Genomic DNA, 20,985 nt, shown 5'->3' with positions numbered 1-20,985 from the left:
ACTAGTGGGGAGCCCACAGGCCCTTGACCAGATGGGAAGCAGAGAAGCCACAGCAGGGCCCTGTGGGCCCTGGTTTCCACGGTTTCCTCTTTGTCTAGCCTATGGCTGAGATCTGACCAGGCAGCCAGCAAAGGATGCCTGTGTAGGGCCAGCTAGGAAGTGGCCACAAGAAGTCAAGTCTGAGAATTACATGCATTAATCCCTTTTAGCCTCCTGCTGCTTACGGGCCCTAAATCACCCCCAGGTAGTGAAGGTAAACAATGCAGAGGGGCAAAGGGACTTGGAGAAAGTTGTGGAAAGTGGGCACTCAAGCCCAAGCCTCCAGATTTCCAGAGAGGAAGCCACACACGCCAGCTGAGATGTGATAGCTTCAGGAGTGGCTCCCAGAGTGAAGGGAAGGTCAGACACAGAGAACTGGGGCCTGGGAGGGGGGAGGCTGTTCTTCCTTGCCCCTCAGCAAGACACCACGTTCTTCACCAAGCCTATTCTACAGGTAGAGAAAAGGGGGCACCAACTCTGGTTTGTTTGTTTGCTTGTATTCTAGGCTAGCCTCAAACTGCATAAGTAAGTAAGGGTGATCCTTGAACTTCTAATTCTCCAGCCTCCACCTCCTGAATGCTGGGATCACAGTCTGTGTAGAAATATGCCGACATGACCATGCAGTGCTGGAGACACAACACAAGGTCGCACATGCTAGACAAGCCCTCTACCACCAACTGAGTTACAACTGCAATCCCGGGTGTCGCCTCTGAATGACCCCCAAGCTGAGCAGGTAGTAGTGATCATAAGTGGAAGGCAGAGTTTACACCACAGTTACTAGAAGCTGAAAGACAGTCGGGGGCATCCTTTCCCAGAGGGCACAAGGAGAGCTGTCAACATTTCGGGGTAAGAGCAGCCCAGTCCAGCCCTGTGGAGTCACTCCTTGGAAGAGGTCGTTAGCCAGCTCTTTTCAGCCTCCTTTTGATTAAGATGAGGAGTACCGCCCAAGTAGCTCAGGTGTCTGACTAGGCATCCTGGCTCGCCTCCAGGGCCTCTGCGCGTCTCGCCCCGCCTCTCGGGCTCCTTTAAGAGGCGGGTCTTGGTCGCCAGCCCCAGGGCCTCGGCCAAAGGCTGGGACTTTACTCCGGCGGCTGCGGCGGCAAACGACTCGGAGCTCCATCAGCTGCCGCAGGCGCCGCGCCCCGAGGCTGAGCCACGATGAGCGGCAGAGTAGGTGACCTGAGCCCCAAACAGGAGGAGGCATTGGCCAAGGTGAGCCTGATCTTGTCCCAGTTGTGGCCCTCGCCCTCCAGCTGGAAGCCGCTGTAGGGACGGTCCCCGCGAGCAGGCGACTGAGGGAGAGGCTGCCAGTCGCCCCCGCTTGGCTAGTGCCTAGCGGACCGCTTCTCGCTCAGTGTGAGGACCTCGGGAAGTTTGGTCATCGCAGTCTCCAGCACGAGCAGCCCTGGCGGTGCCCCCTGGGAAGAAGTGGTTGCTTGGAAGCCCTCAGAAGCGGCTGAGGGCACAAAGGCAACATTCATCCTCGGGGCTGGCAGGGACTGGCAGCAGGGCCGTGGGGCAGAGGCAGGGCCCCAGGTTTCCTCCCATTTCCGGGAGGCTTTCCTCTTACGGAGACAGCGGCACATGGAAGGGTCCTGGACAGCTCCTTGGCAAACTCCCCAGAGCCCTTGCGAGGCATCAAGTCACTGTGTGACCTTGGGCCAAGCACTCACCTGTGTGTTCTTTGGTGAAGTCAGAAGAGGGTGGCCGCGGGGCACCTCTGTGTGAAGTCTTACGATGCTGGGACTAACTGGGTTGAGTTCCTTTCCGAGAGAAGAGCCCTCCTCTCTCTGGCAACCCAGACCCTTGGCTGGCAAGGAACTTAGTGGTGCCACTCAGAAAGAAAGGATCGGTCCAGGCTTTGCCTTGGCACATGGGCAGAGAGGCACCTATCTATTCCGTTCAAGTTCAGGGGCTGGCCCTGCCGCCGGAAAGACCAGTTGCACTGGATCGGAATTGGTGGGGTCCAGCCCCAGCGTTCGCTCCACAGCCAGGCAGTTTCTTACTTGTGCTAGAGTGTAGCAGCAGATGTGGTTGCTGGGGGTGACTTTTTTCCCCATGCCAAGTTTACTGTTGACCTGCAGAGGAAGTCTAGTGGGCGTGGGTTTGGTGGTGATTAAACCAGGGGCTGCTAGGTAAGGTTCTCGGTGAGGGTGGCCTCCCCTTGCAGTTTAGATGACCATTGTCCTAATGCTGGGAGCTGCTTTGGGGGGATGGGAGGGTCTGACCTAAGGCAAAGGGCAGAGGTGGCCATTCCTCATTGGTCCCCTCTGGGGGTGTCCTATAGGTCAGTGACCAGGTAAAGGTCACTGCTGGAGCAGGAGGCTTAGGGAGAGCAGCGGGGGGCCTACTCCCCCCAAGAGCAGATGAGAGGTTGGGGTTAGATGTGGCCTCCCCTTGGAGTCACTGTTAACCCCACTTGGTGGCTACCTGCTGGAGCTGCCCCCTCCATCTGTCACCTCTCTCCTTCCCTCTTCTCTTTTGTAGTCTTTGGAGCTCAGCTCGGCCACCGGTTTTGAATGAAGGCATTTGAGACTACCCGCTTCCTTCCCTCTGCTCCCATTACCCAGGGGGCGGGCAGACTGCAGAGGGAAGAGCCTGGGATCTGGACTCAGATCTGTATCCCAGCTGTTGGGGGTGTTGCCCGAGCCTCTTGCTTTCATCTGTTCATCTGTAAAATGTGACAGCGACACCTCTTGCAGCTCTGGGAGAGATGGGAGACACAGAACCCAGATAATGGCTGTGCACAGGACAGGTGCTGGGTACACAGACAGCACTCCCTGTGGCTTGACCAGGGTGTCTGCTAACAGTGTTGATCACTGTTCGCTGGGAGTACACCCACTTGCTCAGAAGTGAGGCAGGGCAGTGTCCTCGTCCCTTTCTGGGCCCTCCTCTCCAGCCCGACACTCCTAGCAACACATCCCACAACCTCACTCAGCCAGAGGCTACAACAGTATGTAAAGGAGGGCTCTGGCAAAGGCCCCCAATGGAGGGTCCCTTTGGGAAGAGTGAGGTTGGGGAGCTCCCACTTATCCAGTTGTTTCTCCCTATAGTTTCGTGAAAATGTCCAGGACGTGCTGCCCACCCTGCCCAACCCAGATGACTATTTTCTCCTTCGATGGCTCCGAGGTGAGGGGAGGTGGGCGTGGGAGGCTGGGGCAGGGGCAGGGGCCGGGGCGTGTTCTGGACAACGGAATGATGTCCTCTGGAAACCCTGGCAAACTGAGACAAAAGGATGGCTGACGCCATCCACTCAACCCTTCTACAGGATACAGACACAGAAGCCCAGAGAGGTGAAGGGACTTGCTGGGTGAGCTGCAGTCAGCAAGAAGACCCAAACCTCTGGGTATAGACGGTTAGCATCCTTTTCATCTACCCTGCAAATCTGCTCTGCAGACATGAAGGAAATCAATGCCCAGAAAGGCCCCACTCAGTGGGAAGTTGGAGGCAGAGCCGAGATTAGAACCAGGGTCCTGGTGCTGTCAGCTTGAATGAAGGGCACTGTGTATGAGGACTGAGGAGGGTGCTCTCTCCCCATCTTGAGTTCTAGTTCCAGTCATGTGCCAGCTTGGCTGTGTCACCTGGGCCAAGGTCACACATCTCTAGGCTCCTCTTCTGAGAAATGGATTAGACACGGTGCCCAGCTTTTTTGCAAGATAAGGCACAGCAAGGTCTGTGGAGTGACATGAACATGTTGCTGCTAGTGTCAGGATCAGACTCGGCCTCCATGCCTTGTACCTGTCTGTGCTCTTCCCTCTTCTTATCTGTCATCCGAGCATGTGCCACCCTTCTGGGCTCTTCTGACACACTTTCACTTTTCTTCATAGAAACTTTACTACTAGACAGAAAACTGAGAGAATTCTGCTGCGTTTGACTAGCAGAGCTCTGGTTGTGCCGGGGAATTCTGTTGCAGATGTCGGTCGGACCTGCCTTGTGTCTGTGTACTCACACATCTCCCAGCCCAGGAAGACTTGCGATAGATAAAAAAAGATGCCGTTTTTTGCTTTCCAGAACTTTAATAAAGCTGGCATCTTCTTGAAGACCTGCTAGCAGCACCCGAGGACAGGTGTACCCAGGAGAGCCATGTGGGGCTCACGGGCCCCTGGACTCATCACCTGCTCACCCTTACCCCACTCCCCGGTGTGATCTGGCCCCTCTCCCAGTTTACCTAGAGAGAGTGGAGGGGTGGCGTGGGGGTGGCAATGAAGTCTGTCTATGCTGGAGGAAATTTTGGCCTAGCATTTGCTGAAAGGCTACAGCTAAAGGCAGGTGGGTGGAGGAGTGGGAAGAGAGTAGCCTCCTTAAAGAGCCAGTTGCAAGATGATCCGGCTATGGAGATTCTGCTAGAAGGAAGCGAGAGAAGCCATTGAACAATTCTGCAGCTCTGTTTTATTTAGGCACAGGCCAGTGTGAGTTTTGGCAGCTGGTCTCCCAGACACTAAGCTTTTGCTATCGGAGTCCTGGGATGGGATAAACCACTTGTCTAAGGCTAGATAGTTTAATCAGGACCCGCATCTGGCACCAGCTTCTCCCTCGCAGGATGGTGATTCTCACTCTCCAGATGAGAAAACTCAGGCTCAGACTGGGCAAGGGACTTAAAGGCGCAAGGAAATGGAAAGCGTGCTCAGAGTAGAGTCCAGGGCCCTGGACTCCCCGCCAGCACCTTTTCCAGTAAGCCACAGCCTCCTTCCCAGGGAACAGCTCCTGAGATCAAGCATTGCTTCGTAATTGTTTTGGAGCTGCTAAGGAGCGAACCCAGGTCTGGGGCATGCCAGGCAAGCATTTTACCACCGAGTTGCATTTCTGGTTTCAAATTCTGCTTCTGAGCAGAGGAAGTTTCCCCGCTGTAGCTCGTTTGTGCCTCACATTTTCTGGGCAGGAGCTCTGGCCTACTCAGACCCTATTACGAATTTGAATTGGGGTTTTTGTTGCTTTTAAAAAAAAGCACTCTTTCTCCCCTCATCCCTTTAATTCTAAAGGAGTCTTTTGCAGTAGAATGTGGTATGAGCTTGGGGTTCACTTCTCTCTGGCTCTCCCCAGCAGTCAGCTGGAAGTGAGGTCCCGGTCCCCCAGCAAGGAAGGCCTGTGAGCAAGACAGAATAGAGGTGGGAGGAAGCCTGGGAGAGGGAGGGTATGACTGAATGAGTCTGCAGCTTACAGGGCTGGGGTGCGGGCAAACCAGAGCCCAGGCTGCCTGCTCCCAGGCCGGGTTATTGTGCAGTGCCCCATGCCAGGCTTCCAGCTGCTTCTGAGTAGGGCAGCAGGAGCCTAGAAAGACCTTGGCAGGTAGGGTTAACTGGAGAGGTTCTCCTGGATAAGGGCACTCAGTTTACTACTCCTGGATCCCTGTTCTCTACCAAGATAAGGGATCTCCTCTCTTGAGGGGAGTGTCCTTTCTCTGAGAAACTCTCATTTTCACGGTCTAGCTCCTCTGTTACAAAAGGATAGTCAGTTCAAGCTTCTCAAGTGGTCTGGTCAGGCATATGCAGTACCTAGAAACACACAAGATAGGAGAGTTGAGATGCAGACCCACGGTACATTCCTCTAAAAGCTGCCCGGGGCTGCTGGAGGCACAGGAGGAGTGGCAGAGAGGAAATTCCTAAGCCCAGCTTGCCAGAGTGGCTGCTCCATCTGCCAGGAAGGATCTGGCATGCACAGTGGCAGTGGCCCGGCCAACCCTTTCTCTTGTTTTTAAGAAGTTATTTTGAAATTTGTATTCGGAGAGGGAGAGAGATAGCGGGCGAGAGATTGGGGGTGAGGAGTGCACTCCACAGTGCGCACATGGCGGTGAGAGAACTGTGGATTTACCCACCTTTGCCTGGCCTCTGGGGAGCAAGCTCAAGTTGTCAGGTTGCCGGGCATGCACATTAAGCCCCGCTACCCACTGAACTATCTTCTCTCTTTTTAAAAATCTTATTTATGTATTTTTTTAGGTATGAGTACTCTGTCTGCACATTTGCCTGCAGGCCAGAAGAGGGCATTAGATCCCATTACAGATAAGTTGTGAGCCACCATGTGGGAACTGAACTCAGGACCTCGGGAACAGAGCAGCCAGTGCTCTTAACCACTGAGCCATCTCTCCAGCCCACCCACTGAACCATCTTACTGATCTTTTTTTCTTTCTTAAGATAGTGTTTCGAGGGGCTGGAGAGATGGCTCAGAGGTTAAGAGCATTGCCTGCTCTTCCAAAGGTCCTGAGTTCAATTCCCAGCAACCACATGGTGGCTCACAACCATCTGTAATGGGGTCTGGTGCCCTCTTCTGGCCTGCAGGCATACACACAGAATATTATACACATAATAAATAAAAAAAAAAAGATAGTGTTTCGATATGTAGCCCAGGTTAGCATGAATTTCCAATGCGGCTCAGGCTGACTTCAAACTCGAGACCCTCATGTCTCAACCTACCAAGGAACCACACCCAGGCTTGATCAGACCTTTACACTGCCCTGACTCTGATGGAGGACTGGACTTCACAAATGCAGACTCAGGGTGTATGGTCCCCTGCTCCCAGAGCACAGTGCTGAAGGACAGCTGACAGCCCAAAGGGCAGCCTGTGTGTTCGGTTCCAGGGCTATCAGTAGATCTAGATGTCAATTAAATCAGTGGAGGATGTATAGCCAGGAGAGAGTTCGTAGGTCAGAGGCCACACCCATTAGGCTCTTTGGAACGCTTCAAAGGATGGAATGGAGTAGATCCCCCCCCCCCCAGGAAATGTGAGAGGGATACCAGTGGGGGGCCTGCCCCTCTCTCTCCAAGGAGGGATTGGTGGCTTAGCAGGTGCGCAGGTGTGAGGAGCACAGGTGTGAGGTGTGCAGGTGTGAGGGATTTGAGGTTTCAATTGACTCTAAGCTCCACCTGAACTAAAGGTGTGACCGTTGCAAAGAGAATTCTTAGGGTATATCGGAGAAGGGGCAAACAACACCTGGGCTCAGCTTGTGAGGTTCGCCTGGGGGGGGGACACGCGGCCAGGGGGACAATATCCAAAGGGAAGAGATTAGGAGATGGTGGAGCTGCGTGTGAGAAATGGCTCTAAGGCCGGGCAGCACAGCGGGAAGGAAGGCCCAGGAGGGCAGCCGGAGTTCATGGTTTGGGAGGACTGTTGCACGATGGGGGAAGGAACTCTGTTCTTGGGATGCCCCTGGAGTAGACTGCAGCTCACAGTGAATTAGTGAGGCTGGCAGCTCTGCTCTTCTGCAGGTGGCCTCAGGGGACAGGGAAATCTTGGGTTCAGATCTGAGCAGGACAACTTGTTGGGGTGGGTCCACGTAAGCTAAGACCCCACTGTGCTCCTTTGAGGAATGTGTGAGTCTTTTAGGGAACTGTCAGGATTGGCTAGAGGCACACTGACTCTTCTACCTCTCCAGGATGTTTGGCAGCTCAGCCGCAGCTCCCGGGACAGCTATGTTCATCTTTGAACTGTGGGTCAATTTCTCAGGGCTGGATGTTATACTGTGGAAGAGATAACTTTTGTCCTTGTGGGGGATGGCCGACTGATAAAAGGTTCCAGGGTTCATTTTCTCTGAGATAAGACCCTTCACCTGATCATCTGCCAGGATACTCTGACCCCAGCATGGCAATGCTGCCCATTCCCAACTGCCTTGAACTTGGCCTGTCTACCCCACCAGCTCAGGGCTGTGGGGTTTTACAAAGCTGACAGTTGGCTGGGGGAACCCACAAGGGGATTGGGCCCTCACCCTGGGAACAGGTCCGTAGACGTGCAGTCGGATTCCCAACCCTGGTCATGCTTTTGTTACAGCCCGAAGCTTTGACCTGCAGAAGTCAGAGGCCATGCTCCGCAAGGTGAGTTTCTGCCGCCGTCACAGTTCCTCCCGCCAGTTGCATTGTGCTGGACTTCTCCTGCCTACCCATCACCCACCCCTAGTATAGGTTTTGGTTTGTGTGACACAGTTATTAGCCAACAATTGTTGCTTTATTCCTGAGGGACAAAGTGCACTTCCTTCCCTGGAAACATTGGACTTCCCTACTTCATAACTAGCCCAAAATGATGTTCTTGCTGATATATCTGAAGAAACTGGGGCTTCCTTTTCCACCTTTGTCGAGTTCCTTCTAGGGGTCATCTGTGCTGGTCACCTATTCGTCCTATTCAAGACCCTCACCCCCACCACACACCTATTCTTCTGCCTTGTGTTTCCTAAATCTTTGTGTATTTGCAGCATGTGGAATTCCGGAAGCAAAAGGACATCGACAACATCATCAGCTGGCAGCCACCCGAGGTGAGGACCAATTATCCCACTCCACCCCTGTGTGAGGATGCTTATTAGGCTCCCAGTTTGTACCCTGGTCTACTGGACCTGGAACCTCAGAGGGAGACACTATAGTTCCAAAACAAGTATTTCTTGATACCCGGGGGAGGGTATGAAGGGAGATACTTGTGAACCAGCAGAAGGGATGGATGTCCCGGGCCTGTCTATGAGGTGCTTTTGTATGTCTTTGGCCAGGTGATCCAGCAGTATCTGTCAGGCGGCAGGTGTGGCTACGACCTGGATGGCTGCCCAGTCTGGTACGACATCATCGGTCCCCTGGATGCCAAGGGTCTGTTATTCTCCGCCTCCAAGCAGGACCTGCTCAGGACCAAGATGAGGGACTGTGAGCTGCTTCTGCAGGAGTGTGCCCACCAGACCACAAAGGTACGGTCTGTCTGTCATTGAGTAATTTGGTCATGGCGGAGACAGGGAGAAGCAGGAATGTCACCTAGGGATGAAAGCACCTGTCTCAGAGTTTGGGTTTCACAGACCTGAAATCTCAGGGTTTTAGATGGACATGCTACCAATCCATCTGTTTTCTTCTCTTCTTCCCTTTCTTCCCTCCCTCCATCCCTTTGACTGAAGATTGAACCCAGGGTCTTGTGCACATTAGACAAGTGCTCCACCACTAAACTGTGCCCCCATCTTGTCACACTTTCATTTTGCTAAGTAAAAACTTAAAATAACCTTCTATTGTTGCCATGGTGACTCCCCCAAACTGTAGGAATGGTGTATGTAGGGGAGATCCGAGACTAAAATGTGGTCCTTTACTGAAGACATCCGGTTTAATAAACGTCACTAGTGTGAGAGTTAGAGCCCAGCTGGTACAGTGCTCACCCGCACATCCAGGGCTTCCACCCCAATACAGCAGGGAGGTGAGTGGTATACACTTGTAATCCTACGATTCACAAGCGTGAAGTAGATAGCTGAGTGGTGGTGGCACACGCCTTTAATCCCAGCACTCGGGAGGCAGAGACAGGTGGATCTCTGTGTGTTCGAGGCCAGCCTGGTCTACAGAGCAAAGTCCCAGGACAGGCTACAAAGTTATAAAGAAACCCTGTCTTGAAAAAACAAACAAACAAACAAATCTGAGGCAGGGGGGTCTTGAATTTGAAGCTAGCCTGGGCTATGTAGTGGGACCTAAAAACAAACAACAGAAAACAAAAAACTATAAATTACCACAGTTGGAGTTGTTGCTCAGGGACAGGCAGCTCACCTAGCACAGGCAAGGGCCAAGGTTTAATTCTCAGCACAACACCCCCCAAAAAACAAGACAAAACAACAACAAAAAACCTCAGAAAACCACCTCACTACATTGTTACTACTTTTCTTGTTTCTGTGGGAACCAGTGAGATCCTGTCTTGGACTAAACTACCCTTGGGCAGCTTTGGGGTGTGTGTGTGCCTGGGTGGTCCTGATGTAGACAAATCCAGGATCCCTGCTCCTCCAAGTTTATTTTCAAATTATCAGGGTGACAATTCCCTCCTAAGAAAAAGACCGAGGCACTGGAGAGATGACTCAGCAGGTAAATGACTTGCTAGCAAACCTGAGAACCTACATGGCAGAAGAGGAGAAGCAATTCCAAGTTATCCTCAGAGCTGCACACCCCCACTGTGGCATGTACACACACATACACACACACACACACACAGTGGGGGGAAGGGAGGGAGGGATGGAGAGACAGACAGACAAATATAAACATATTTTTAAAAAAAAAAAAAAAGAAAGAAAGGAAGGACTGAGGAGCAAGCTGGAGCCGTCGCTAACCCCTCCTCCCCCAGCAGCTGCAGATGGGTTAAAGCAGGGAGACTCAGCGCTGTTCTTTGCTGAGGTTCACAAAAAGTCCACCCAGTACAGAACCTGAGAGGCTGGGGACACAAACGTGGTTCAACCTGCTGCTTCCTTAGAGCTTAGGAGAATGGAGTGTCTGAGCCTGTGGGAGAGGTGCTGCCCAGGGAGAACTAACAGGACAGAGGCCCTCAGGAGAACCTGCTGGACAGTAGGGACCTTGGATGTGACCTTGATCCGCCCTAGTCCTTTGCTAGGGGAGAATAGTTTGTCTAGGTCACAGTTCCATCCTGGATGACTTCTGCATCTCTGCTGCTGCTGTTTGTACCCAGTGAGCATTGGCCCTGAATTCAGCGACTTCCTTCTGCTGTCTGTCTGTTCCCAGTAGCTAGGGAAGAAGATAGAGACCATCACCATGATTTATGACTGTGAGGGGCTCGGCCTCAAGCACCTCTGGAAGCCTGCAGTGGAGGCCTATGGAGAGGTAAGAGGCAGGGAGCGGGGGCAGGACTCACAGGTGGACACAGTGGCCTGGAGGCCTGAGCTACTGAACTAGGACCACTTCTGCTTCCACAGTTTCTCTCCATGTTTGAAGAAAATTATCCCGAAACACTGAAGCATCTGTTTGTCGTTAAAGGTAAGTTGGGAATTTCTGGTGATAGAGCCAAATACGAACAAGAGGCTGGAACCATTGCTTGGGGGCAGCCCTTGACCTTAGCCTGTACAGATGCTTTACGGCTCCCAGAGCGTGTGAGCCACCTGGCCCCTTAGGATTCAGGCTGGTGATGCCATAGGAGGAGACTGGTTGGCTACAATCCTTGTACAGCTTGGAAGCCAGCTTCAGACATGCCTGGCTGAGCCTCACACTTAGCTGCCCCATGGGTGGAGATGGGTGGCTGATGACGCTGGCAGCATCTGAGTTACCGTTGTCTGCTTCACGTGGTCTTGCCTCTCTTCCAGCCCCCAAGCTGTTTCCTGTGGCCTACAACCTCATCAAGCCTTTCCTAAGTGAGGACACTCGTAAGAAGATTATGGTCCTGGGGGGTAAGTGGCCCAAATGCTACACATTGGTGTGTGTGGTCCAAATAATGTCTGGCTTTAGGGGTATGGTCACAGCCTCCAGGGCAAAGACCTATCTTCTACTTTGGAAGTAGTTGGGACATAGGGGCAAGTGGAAACAGATCTGTGGCTTCTTGTGTTTCCTCACACACTCTAGAAGCAAGCACTGGGCTCACCATGCAAGTTCAAAGATGAACGGAATTCCAGGGCTTATCCTGAAGGGGCTTACAGTATTACAGGGAGAGACAACTGCAGAGAGAAGACTATGGTATGAACCAGAAGACACTGGAAAGAGCATCAGGAGGGTGTGTGGAGATCATCTGGGGGCAGGCAGGAGTGAGTGGCTCCACTCCTACAAACACCTTTTCAGGACTAGGTGCCAGGCTGGCAGGAATAAGACAGTCCCTTGGCTAGCTCTCAGGGCAGGGAGACACAAACATGCTTGTCAGCGTGATACATAGGACAAAGGGAAACCACAGGGTAGTCACAGCTAGCAGCAACTCTCATCCCACCAGAGTTGAGGTGAGAGTCATGTTGACCTAAGCTACACACAGCAACATGAGCAAGGTGGCCACATGGAACAGAGCAGAAAGAGGAGCACCGAGTAAAGACCTCCTTTAGGATGGTGCAGGCAGCGGTCATGGAATGAGGCAGAGCGCCTCAGAGTTACCACGGTCATATTTTCAACGGACTCATACCTACCAGCAAAAGTCCACGAAAGCCAGAGGCCAGTTTGCATGCCGTGCTGTTGCCCATGCAAGAGATGGTGTAAACCCAGGCGGCGACGTCAGGGACAAGGAGGAAAGGCCGGACTTACAACTTGCCTAGGAAGCAAAACAGCAGAGATGGACTGGCCGCAGACAGGAGGTTAAATCACAAATAGAGGTGATTGTGCAAAACCTACTGATGCTGAGGATCCAGGAGTCTGCAGTGAGCCTGGGGGACATCCAAGTCCTAGTGCAGGCAGAGTAAGAGGAGCCCACTGGAGACCATGAAAAGGGTTGGATATGCAGAGGAGTAGGAGAGTACCAGGACCCAAGGAAGGTGTAACCCCAAACCAGCCAGGAGGACACACAGGAACCAGGCCTACTGGAGACAGAGAGTGGGCTGATGGGCTAGGTGGACTTGGACAGGCGCTGGAGTTGAACTGGCAGTAGTAAGTGATTCCGAAGGTGTCTTCAGGTGACTTTAGATAACACACTGCAATGTGGCAATTTTGGTTTGCTTTTTTTAAGATTTACTTATTTATTATATATAGTGTTCTGTCTGCATGTATGTCTGCAGTCCAGAAGAGGGCACTAGATCTCACTACAGATGGCTGTGAGCCCCCATGTGGTTGCTGGGCTTTGAACTCAGGACTTCTGGAATAGCAGCCAGTACTTTTAACCTCTGAGCCATCTCTCCAGCCCCTTGGTTTGCTTCTTTACCTCTGGGCTAAGACAAAGCGAGAGCGGCAACTTTGGACTGGAAAGGTCAATGTCTAGTTTCCCAGCACCTTGGAGGATGAGGATCTCCAGGTCCAGGTGTGTCTGGGCTACATTCTAAGTTCAAGGCCAACCCAGGTTACTAGTGAGACCCTGTCTCAAAAACGACAACGTGGGCTGGCTCCACAGGTAAAACATATGCTTGTTATACAAGGCTGATGACCTGAGTTTGACATCTGATCCCACAGCGAAAGGAGAGAAACAACCCCCAAAAGCTGTTCTTTAGCGTCCACATTTATCGTCCCAACACACATACACCGGACACAAAAGAACAAGAAAACATTTAAGATACCTCAGGACTAGGGAGGTAGACAGTTGAAACTACACAGTGAATTCCAGGTCAGCCTGGGTTACACAGTGAGACCCTATTCCAAACCAAAGGATGTCAGGTCTGGGGCGGTGAAGTCCCAGCTTTGGCTGTGGCCGACGCTGTTCTGTGTAGGATGGGAAGACCTCTCTTGATTTTCTCCCAGCTCTCCAGCTCAGCTGGGAGAAGAACAAAATCAGCGCAATAGGTTTTTCTGAGGTTTGGTTTTTCTGTTGCTACCACCCACCAAGCGCGTGAGTGAGGCAGTTTGGTTCCCTGGCAGCAGAGCTGTGTAGGAGGTTCGGGCTGTTCTCCTCTCCACACTTCAAATTCTTTCCACCAAATGTGCTTTGGGCAGACTGGGAAGAAACAGGATCTCCAACAGAGGAGGGGTCAAAGTTACTCCAGGTTGGTCACGGAGTTTAGCAGTGCCAATGAAGTCACCCCAAGGCCACAGGCGCCGTGTTCTCAAGAGTCACATGCTTTGGGGTCCTAAACACCTGAGGGCTGGCAGACACAGGACTGTCAGTGTCCCAGGCATCCTGCAGAGGATACAGGGCTAGTCCCTGGCCTGGAGCTGCTGGGTATAGATGGTCTAGACAGTCGGCATGGCTTCTGGGATTAAACATTGTGCCAGGCTGGTATTTCTTGGGGAAATGATTCTTGGCAGCAGACACTTGAGAGCTAATTGCTCCAATCGGGAGAGGATTTAGTTAGAAAAGCAACAACAACAAAAGCAGTCAACCAGCCCAAAACAACAAGAAAAGACACGAAGTTGACTGGGTAAAGCCATGTAAGCCCATTTGAGGGGTCCCTTTCCAGTGGGGTGCTTTCAGTCAGTGTAGGAGAAAATAACTGCATTACTGCGTAAGAACCCGTAGTCCTGCTGCATGACACTTCCACCCCGCTTTTGGTCCCCATCCACTATGACAGCAGCCCAGGGTTTCTGAACCCCGGCTCTTTCTGACGCCATGTAGTACTGTGTACACATCATGTGGTCACGAAGTACTCCATTTTCCCCCGAGACACAGTCTCACTATGGAGCCAAGGCTGGCCTCACACTAATGGTGCTCCTGCCTGCAGTCCCTTGGGTGACGTGTGCACCATGCCAGCCTGTAATGCTTCCTTTTAAGGCAGGGCCAGCCTTCTCTGCCTCTTCAGGACTGACCGCCAGGTACGAAGTCCTGCCTAGTGACACATTTCTGTCCTTCCCTCTCCTGCCAGCAAACTGGAAGGAGGTTTTACTCAAACATATCAGCCCTGAACAGTTGCCTGTGGAGTATGGAGGTACTATGACCGACCCTGATGGAAACCCCAAGTGTAAATCCAAGGTATGGGCCACCAGCTGGAGGTCAAGGGGGAGTCTTTGCTCAGAGGGCACCCCGACTCATCCTGTGCTCTGCTTCTAGATCAACTATGGCGGTGACATCCCCAAGCAGTACTACGTGCGAGACCAGGTTAAGCAGCAGTATGAACACAGCGTGCAGATCTCCCGAGCCTCCTCCCACCAAGTGGAGTATGAGATCCTCTTCCCCGGCTGTGTCCTCAGGTAGGACTGCCTGCTTCCCGGGATCCCAGCCTTTGTCAGTGCCAGTGGGTGGGCTGCAGTGCAAGAAGCCCAGTTGCCATGGACACACACACACACAGGTGGATGTCCTCTGCAGGTGGCAGTTTATGTCGGAGGGATCAGACGTGGGTTTTGGGATTTTCCTGAAGACCAAGATGGGGGAACGGCAGCGGGCAGGGGAGATGACAGAGGTGCTGCCCAACCAGAGATACAATTCCCACATGGTCCCTGAGGATGGGACCCTCACCTGCAGTGAGCCAGGCATCTGTAAGTATCTGGGTCTTGGTAACACGTGAAGCCCATACCTTTCTGCTTCTGACACGCCTCTTCCTCTCTTCCTCAGTGTCAGAATAGGAAGGGGTACTCTGTCTCATGACACAGAGCAGGAAAACTAGATTCGGAAAGATGCAGTGACTTCCTTAAGGGGGTCACATAGTTAACAGCAGGGCGGGACTCTCACTGATATTCCCTAGTAGAGGTGATTGCCATCAAATCCAGGGAGTACGGGACTTCAGAAGTCCGGCTTTTGGGTGCTGGGCATGGTGGAGCACACCTGTAATCCCAGCACGTAGGAGGCTGAGGCAGGACTGCAAGTTGGGGCCAGCCCGGGCTGTACAGGCTTTTTCCAAGGCTAACTAGGCCTGAGACATCAGCCAGACATTTTTTAGGGATGCCTGTCCCCTTAGAAGTCAGAGGCAGAACTGACTGTGTGGGTGTAAGGATTTCACAGGGCACGGCATGCCAAAAAAAACAAAAAAAAAAAAAAACAAAAAACAAAAAACAACAAAAAAAAAAAAAACCAAAAACCTGCCAGCCTTAAGCACCCTGAAGACCACTCACCTCCAGGTCGACACAGGACGTGAGAAGGCAGCATACACAGGACAAAAGGGCTTACAGGGGCTCATGTGGTGATGGCTAAAACCCTTTAGACCCAGAATCCTACTTCTGAAATGTGGCCAGCCTGTAAAGCCAGTGAGTGACACAGCACATGGCCACAAGAAGGGCCATCCACACAACAAAACATGCAGTCATTAAAGAGAACACACCGACAGTTAAGATGTTAATTCCTGTTAACAGGTAAACATGAAATACAGTGTGTGTGGTATATGAGTGTGTAAACAGAAAGTTCTGGGAAATCCACACTAACTTGAGGGCAATTGGGCTGACAGAGGGAGTTCATTTTCCTCTATTTCTGCAAATATATATATATTTTAAATAACTCTTTTATTTATTAATTTATTATATATACAATATTCTGTCTGTTGTATGCCTGCAGGCCAGAAGAGGGCATCAGACCCCGTTACAGATGGTTGTGAGCCACCATGTGGTTGCTGGGAATTGAACTCAGGACCTTTGAAAGAGCAGGCAATGCTCTTAACCTCTGAGCCATCTCTCCAGTCCCTGCAAATATATTTTACAGTGTATTCAATGTATGCACACAAGCCAGACAATTTCTAGTTTGCTGACAGAGCCAGGAGACAAAGGGTAGAAAAGCGAGGAGCAAGGGCATTATGCTCCGATCTGAGCTCGACTTGACCACTGGCTGTGTGTGGACTTGGGCAAATGACTCGGCCTTCCTGAGGGTGGTTCCTGATTGCTGCAACTGGGAACTTGCAGAGATGCCAGGTTCCATGCGATAAGATCCGTGAGGCCATGGGCGTGATGCCAGAAATAGAGCATGCGACTCAGCACCGACAGCCATCTTTATTACTATTATTAGGGTAACTAGGAGAGCAGGACTGTCCCCAGAGATGGCAGCATCCCTGGGGGCCACTGCTGAGGCTGCACCTTTGAGAGGCAGCACTAGCCCCGCAGAGATCTGCTCCTTCCTTCCCGTCCAGCAGCCTGTGGTGCCGATGCTCCCTCCCTAGGGATACACCACACCGGGCGGGCGGGTGCAATCTGGCTCCCCGAGGAGCAGGATCATTCTTGTTAGGGAGCAGCCGAGTCACAGGGGCAAGCATACTCTGCGCTGCACCGAGAACAAGGATCGGCACAGCCCAGGCATTGCCATCCACAAGGGAGAGAGCACTTTATCTCACAGGGTAGACTTCTCTTCAGAAGGAGGCTGATGCATAGACAAGATGTTTTTTCCCATCACGTAGCTAGTGTAGATGCTGAGAGAGGACACTAGAGGCTCCTAGTCACAGACTGTCTGAGGAAAATGAAGACATTTATCCTTGCTACGATGAGAGTCCCAGATCAAGGAAGTACAGGGTAGCAGGAGGCCAACACTGTTCATCTGAAGGATAAACAGCCTTTAATACAGCAGGATGGGAACTGCAAACCCTCGTTTACTTCAGTCCTTCCTGGATCTGTTCCCCACAGGAACCCTTACCTGCCTGGGATCTGCTTATTTGTTGGAGGAGCAGAGGCAGGCCACGGGATAAAATTCCCCTTCCCAGATGGAAAGGCAGGGAGGTAGGGTCAGATGTCACTAGGAGGCAGGGTTGTTGAGATCTAGAGATCCAAGGGCAATGCCTCTGAGGACCAGGTGACCCCTGCAAAGTAGAGCATGATCACCCCATAGAGAATTAAACCTTTGGGTATGTCAGCTTCAAATGGTGCAAACACAACTTCTCTGGGCTTCTCTGCCCCTTGCTCAGGTGGACTGAGGACAGGCCAACATTTGGGTGGGTTTCACCTTCTCCCAATTACTTTCTGAGAGCCTACTGTGTGAAATGCTCAACCAGGGATGGAAAGAATGAAGAAAAGAGTGAAATGGACTTTGAGCAGAAAGATACCATGTGGATAGGAAGGTCTGAAACACTGTAGGAAGGGGTCAGGCAGTGCTGGGAGGAGAGGCTCGCGAGGCATGGCTGCTGAGAATGTCTAACTCGGCTACCACCTCTCCCAGAGGGCTCCCAGCAAGTGTCTCTCCTTCACCATAAAATGCGGGAAGTAGGCTAGAGCAGATTTCCTTCTGGAGTCCACGGACGCCCCAGAGAAGTGGTTCTGAATCTAAGAACCAACACTGCCCTCTCATAAATAATGTCTATTGTTCCCATTACTCACAGACAATGTAATCCACCTACGCATATCATTTTAAAATCAATATACTCCACCCGTAATATAAAATAGAAACAAGGAAGTCAGTTTGAATATAAAAATTATTATGAGGTACCAAGGATTCAACCCAGGGCTTCCTTCATGCTAGGCAGGTGCTCTAACCCCAAGCACCAGAGCTAGAATTTATACATTTTACTACATATATGAGAGGCAAGATGGCACCTACTTCCCTAAAGAACAGCGTCTTTCTCTTTGGGACACTGGCCCTGAAACCTCAAGGTGCTCCAAGGGGCAAATCACCCATCACATGCTGAGACGCCCTTGACTGGAGGGCCTCCAGGGATCCATGAGCCTTTGAATACATGACCAGTGTCACCCTGTGCCTCGCAGACCTACGAGCTGTAAGATTGCCCTTCCCTATGCCTGTGCCTCCTACAAAGCCCTTCCTTGTGTTCGAGGGCAGATTTTTTGCCGAGCAAAGCATCTCAATCCTGGTCCAAGGAGATCAAAGTACGGTGGACTCTGGTTGCCCAGAGGAGGGGAGAGTGGGATCTGCAGGACCTCTGGTAGAGACGGGAATCAGATGACTGACCCCATGAAGTGTCAGGGAAAAGGAGTGGGCGCTGTGCGGACTGCTGGCCCAGTGCAGTTTATCTCGGGGTGAGAAGTCAGATGCCGGGAAAGTGAGAAAGGAGCAGCGCGGAAGGGTGGTGCTGCTGCTTCTGTTTTCGGGCTTAGCTGTCCTGAAGGGGCATCTGAAGGAGATGGGACAAGCTTGCAAAGAGGCAGAGTTAGAGCGAAAGCAAGCCTGTTCAGTGGCCAAGACTTAGATGCTGTCCCTGCCAACTGTGTCCACGCTCCTTCCTAGAGGACACACAGCCCACAGCCTCCTCACCCGCCAGCCTGCCAAACACTGCCATCCCTTTAGAGGCCTGACTCTATAGCAAGCCTGCCAACCGCTATACAGTCACATATGCAAGGAGCAAGCCCATATTCAGTGTATGTTTGGAGAAAGCTGGACAGTGTGTGAGAAAACCTTGCCTCCAGAACAGTGCCATTCCTGGGTGCTACCACCAGAGAACCTCCAACTGTAGACATACCCCCCCCCCATTATTTTTACACATAAATTAACAAAAGTGTTACAAACTGTTCTGAAGTTTATTTTGGCTTCTGTATGTATCTTAGACACCACCACCATTCTCCCCGCCCCCACTCTGCCTATGTAGCTCAGTCTGGACTCAACAGTATATAGCCGAGGTTGGTCTTGAACGCCCTTACCTTCCTAGGTGTTGCGATTACAGGTGTGTACCACCATGGCCGGCTAAGCTCTTTCTTTTTAATATCAGAACAGTGTTCCAGAAGACAGAATACAACACAAATTGCTCAAGCAACTCTCCTTTGATGAGCAGCCCAAACTTTTATTATTATGGGCAGGCATGCAGTGAGCACCCTTTGCCCCATTAATCTTCCCAGAGGGAAAGCACCTGGTTCATAAATTTTGCAGAGAAATGGAATGAGCTGGGCTTCCCAGGATCCAAATCAGGCAGGAGTATGGACAGGAAGGCAAAGCAGAGGGAAAGCCCAACCCACCATTGCCCCACTACGCGACATAGAACCCTTTCCGCTGATGCCAAGTAGGACCACTGCTGAGTTCAGAGCTGCAGTGAGGAAAAATGTGACCACAGAGATAGACCACAAACCCTGTGCTTTCCCACACAGACGTCACCGTCACAACTCAGGCTGCTAACATTAGTCAGCCTGGTCTAAGGAAGCCATGGCTGCTGGTCTTGAAGGCCTTTTCCTTCCAAGCTCTTACAGATCTGAGTCTCTCTGTCACCCATCTCTCTAGGCCTGTGCTGTGTCATACAGTTTTCTTCCACTTTATGAACACAGTGTCAACCCCGTGAGACTGAGTTTCAGAAGGTCCAGTACTTTCCCCTCCATCCCCTAGTACACCCTTGCTCAGTCAGTAAAATCCAGCCCTGCTCACCTCCCTTCGCCTCCTGGCGGGAACTGCCTGAACGTTTCCTTTTCTGCTCCCTCAGATGTCCTGCGCTTTGACAACACCTACAGCTTCATCCATGCCAAGAAAGTCAGCTTCACTGTGGAGGTCCTGCTTCCCGACAAGGCAGCAGAGGAGAAGATGAACCAGCAGGGGGCAGCCACGCCCAAATAAGAGATCTCGCCTGCCCCCCTCAGAGCCTTCCTGTCGGTTGTTTCTTTGTAGTAGCGACTTTCCTACAACCTAGTAGCCCTAAGAAACTGGGCTGGAAGGAAGACTTCAGACTGCACAGGAGACCCGGGCCAGAATCCAAAGAGGACAAATAGCTAGGGTGGGTCCTTGTCATCAGACTGCTAAGGGGGGTCTTCAGAAACTGCTCTAACTATGTCTACCCTGGAGACCCCAGTGACAGCTAAGTCAGGGAGAGGAGGGGTACACAGGATGGCAGCAGGGAAGAAATTAGGAAGAAGTGAAGAGATTGGGGTACCACACTCAGGGAAGTCAGCTGCTGGGAAGACATTTGCTCCTAAACGAACATGGAACAAACCTCCATGATCGTAATGATGGTTGCAAGGGAACAGGCTGCTAGGCACAGGATGGGAATCCCCACCTCTTCCAAACTTTTGTAAAAGGCTTGAGTATCTCCCCGCCCCCTCCCCAAGTCTCAGGGGTAACCCAAGTCGGCACTGGAAGGCAAACAGAGGGGCCTCTCTCCCCTAGAGAACCTCGCCAACTCCTGGGCCCCACTGGCTGCTTGTTTAGTTCTAATGGTTGCCAGTGACCCAGAGTTCTGTGGAACTTTGGTACCTGGCCACTGCTGTCCAGTGAAAGAGAAACCTTCCAAAAGCACAAGGGTAATTGCCTTCAGGAACGACAGATCTGAAAGGGCCCAGGAGGCCGTGGGTGGGTCCTAAACCTCTAAGTAAGCCTCCACTAGAGCAACCCTACACAAAAACGGGAAGTGGGAGTGACCAGCATACAGAGAGCCCTTCCCAGTCTGAGTCTCCCACAGTGCCTGGGAACCGGTCTCCCGACTGACCTGGGAGAGGGCTCGGCAGGTCCTTCTCTGTGGAGGCAGTAACGGCAGAGCAGCGGTGGGGTTCCTCTTGCCTCTAAACTCTGGTAGCCAGGGAAAAGGGGCGGCCACAGGCGACCTTGCAATAGCAGCTCTTGACCCTACACACCTTGCGAGCGAACGCCAGGTTACGGTTACAGACTGCCCAGAATTCTGGAACGCGGCCCCAGGCCCTTGCGGGGACCCCCTTTCCCCTCGGAATGAGACCCCGGCCCAGCCTGAGTACTCGTTCACCAAGCAGAGGTAGCTCTGTATAGGTGCAGGGCTAGCGACCAGAGAGGGCCGAGGCTACCCAGGATCTAGTCACACACCTCAGGAACATTTCCTGGCCTTGGTTTACAATGCTGTTAGGTACATTAACCGATGAATAAAGCAATTTTCAAATCAAA

General features: G+C 52.1%; 2 protein-coding genes across 6 annotated transcripts in view; one reads left to right on the top strand and one right to left on the bottom strand.

The window, feature by feature from the left end:
• Window positions 1–2,176, bottom strand: part of Rnf215 (ring finger protein 215) — a 23,545-nt gene extending 21,369 nt beyond the window's left edge. The window contains exon 1 of the mRNA XM_050141328.1: window positions 1,713–2,176. The gene's annotated coding sequence lies outside the window, so the exon portion shown is untranslated. The remainder of the gene's footprint in view (window positions 1–1,712) is intronic.
• The window catches only part of Sec14l2 (SEC14 like lipid binding 2), a 25,053-nt gene extending 4,068 nt beyond the window's left edge, over window positions 1–20,985 (top strand). The window contains exons 1-12 of one of the 5 annotated variants that reach the window (XM_050141318.1): window positions 1,093–1,251; window positions 3,093–3,168; window positions 7,798–7,841; window positions 8,216–8,275; window positions 8,501–8,689; window positions 10,482–10,577; window positions 10,670–10,730; window positions 11,054–11,137; window positions 14,168–14,274; window positions 14,353–14,492; window positions 14,608–14,777; window positions 19,565–20,985. In XM_050141318.1, coding sequence (XP_049997275.1) covers window positions 1,198–1,251; window positions 3,093–3,168; window positions 7,798–7,841; window positions 8,216–8,275; window positions 8,501–8,689; window positions 10,482–10,577; window positions 10,670–10,730; window positions 11,054–11,137; window positions 14,168–14,274; window positions 14,353–14,492; window positions 14,608–14,777; window positions 19,565–19,695 — 1,212 coding nt within the window. In that variant the 5' untranslated portion in view covers window positions 1,093–1,197 and the 3' untranslated portion in view covers window positions 19,696–20,985. Of the gene's footprint in view, window positions 1–1,089; window positions 1,252–3,092; window positions 3,169–7,797; window positions 7,842–8,215; window positions 8,276–8,500; window positions 8,690–10,481; window positions 10,578–10,669; window positions 10,731–11,053; window positions 11,138–14,167; window positions 14,275–14,352; window positions 14,493–14,607; window positions 14,778–19,564 lie in introns of those variants that run through there. The other 4 variants (XM_050141323.1, XM_050141319.1, XM_050141322.1 and 1 more) reach the window with 4 other exon arrangements.

Source organism: Alexandromys fortis, unplaced genomic scaffold (assembly GCF_014885135.2).
Source record: "Alexandromys fortis isolate MF-2015 unplaced genomic scaffold, M_Fortis_MF-2015_v1.1 scaffold_7, whole genome shotgun sequence".
In the NCBI taxonomy this organism is placed as follows: Eukaryota; Metazoa; Chordata; class Mammalia; order Rodentia; family Cricetidae; genus Alexandromys; species Alexandromys fortis.
The sequence above is the reverse complement of the archived record's forward strand: the minus strand, read 5'-3'. Positions and strand labels throughout refer to the sequence as shown.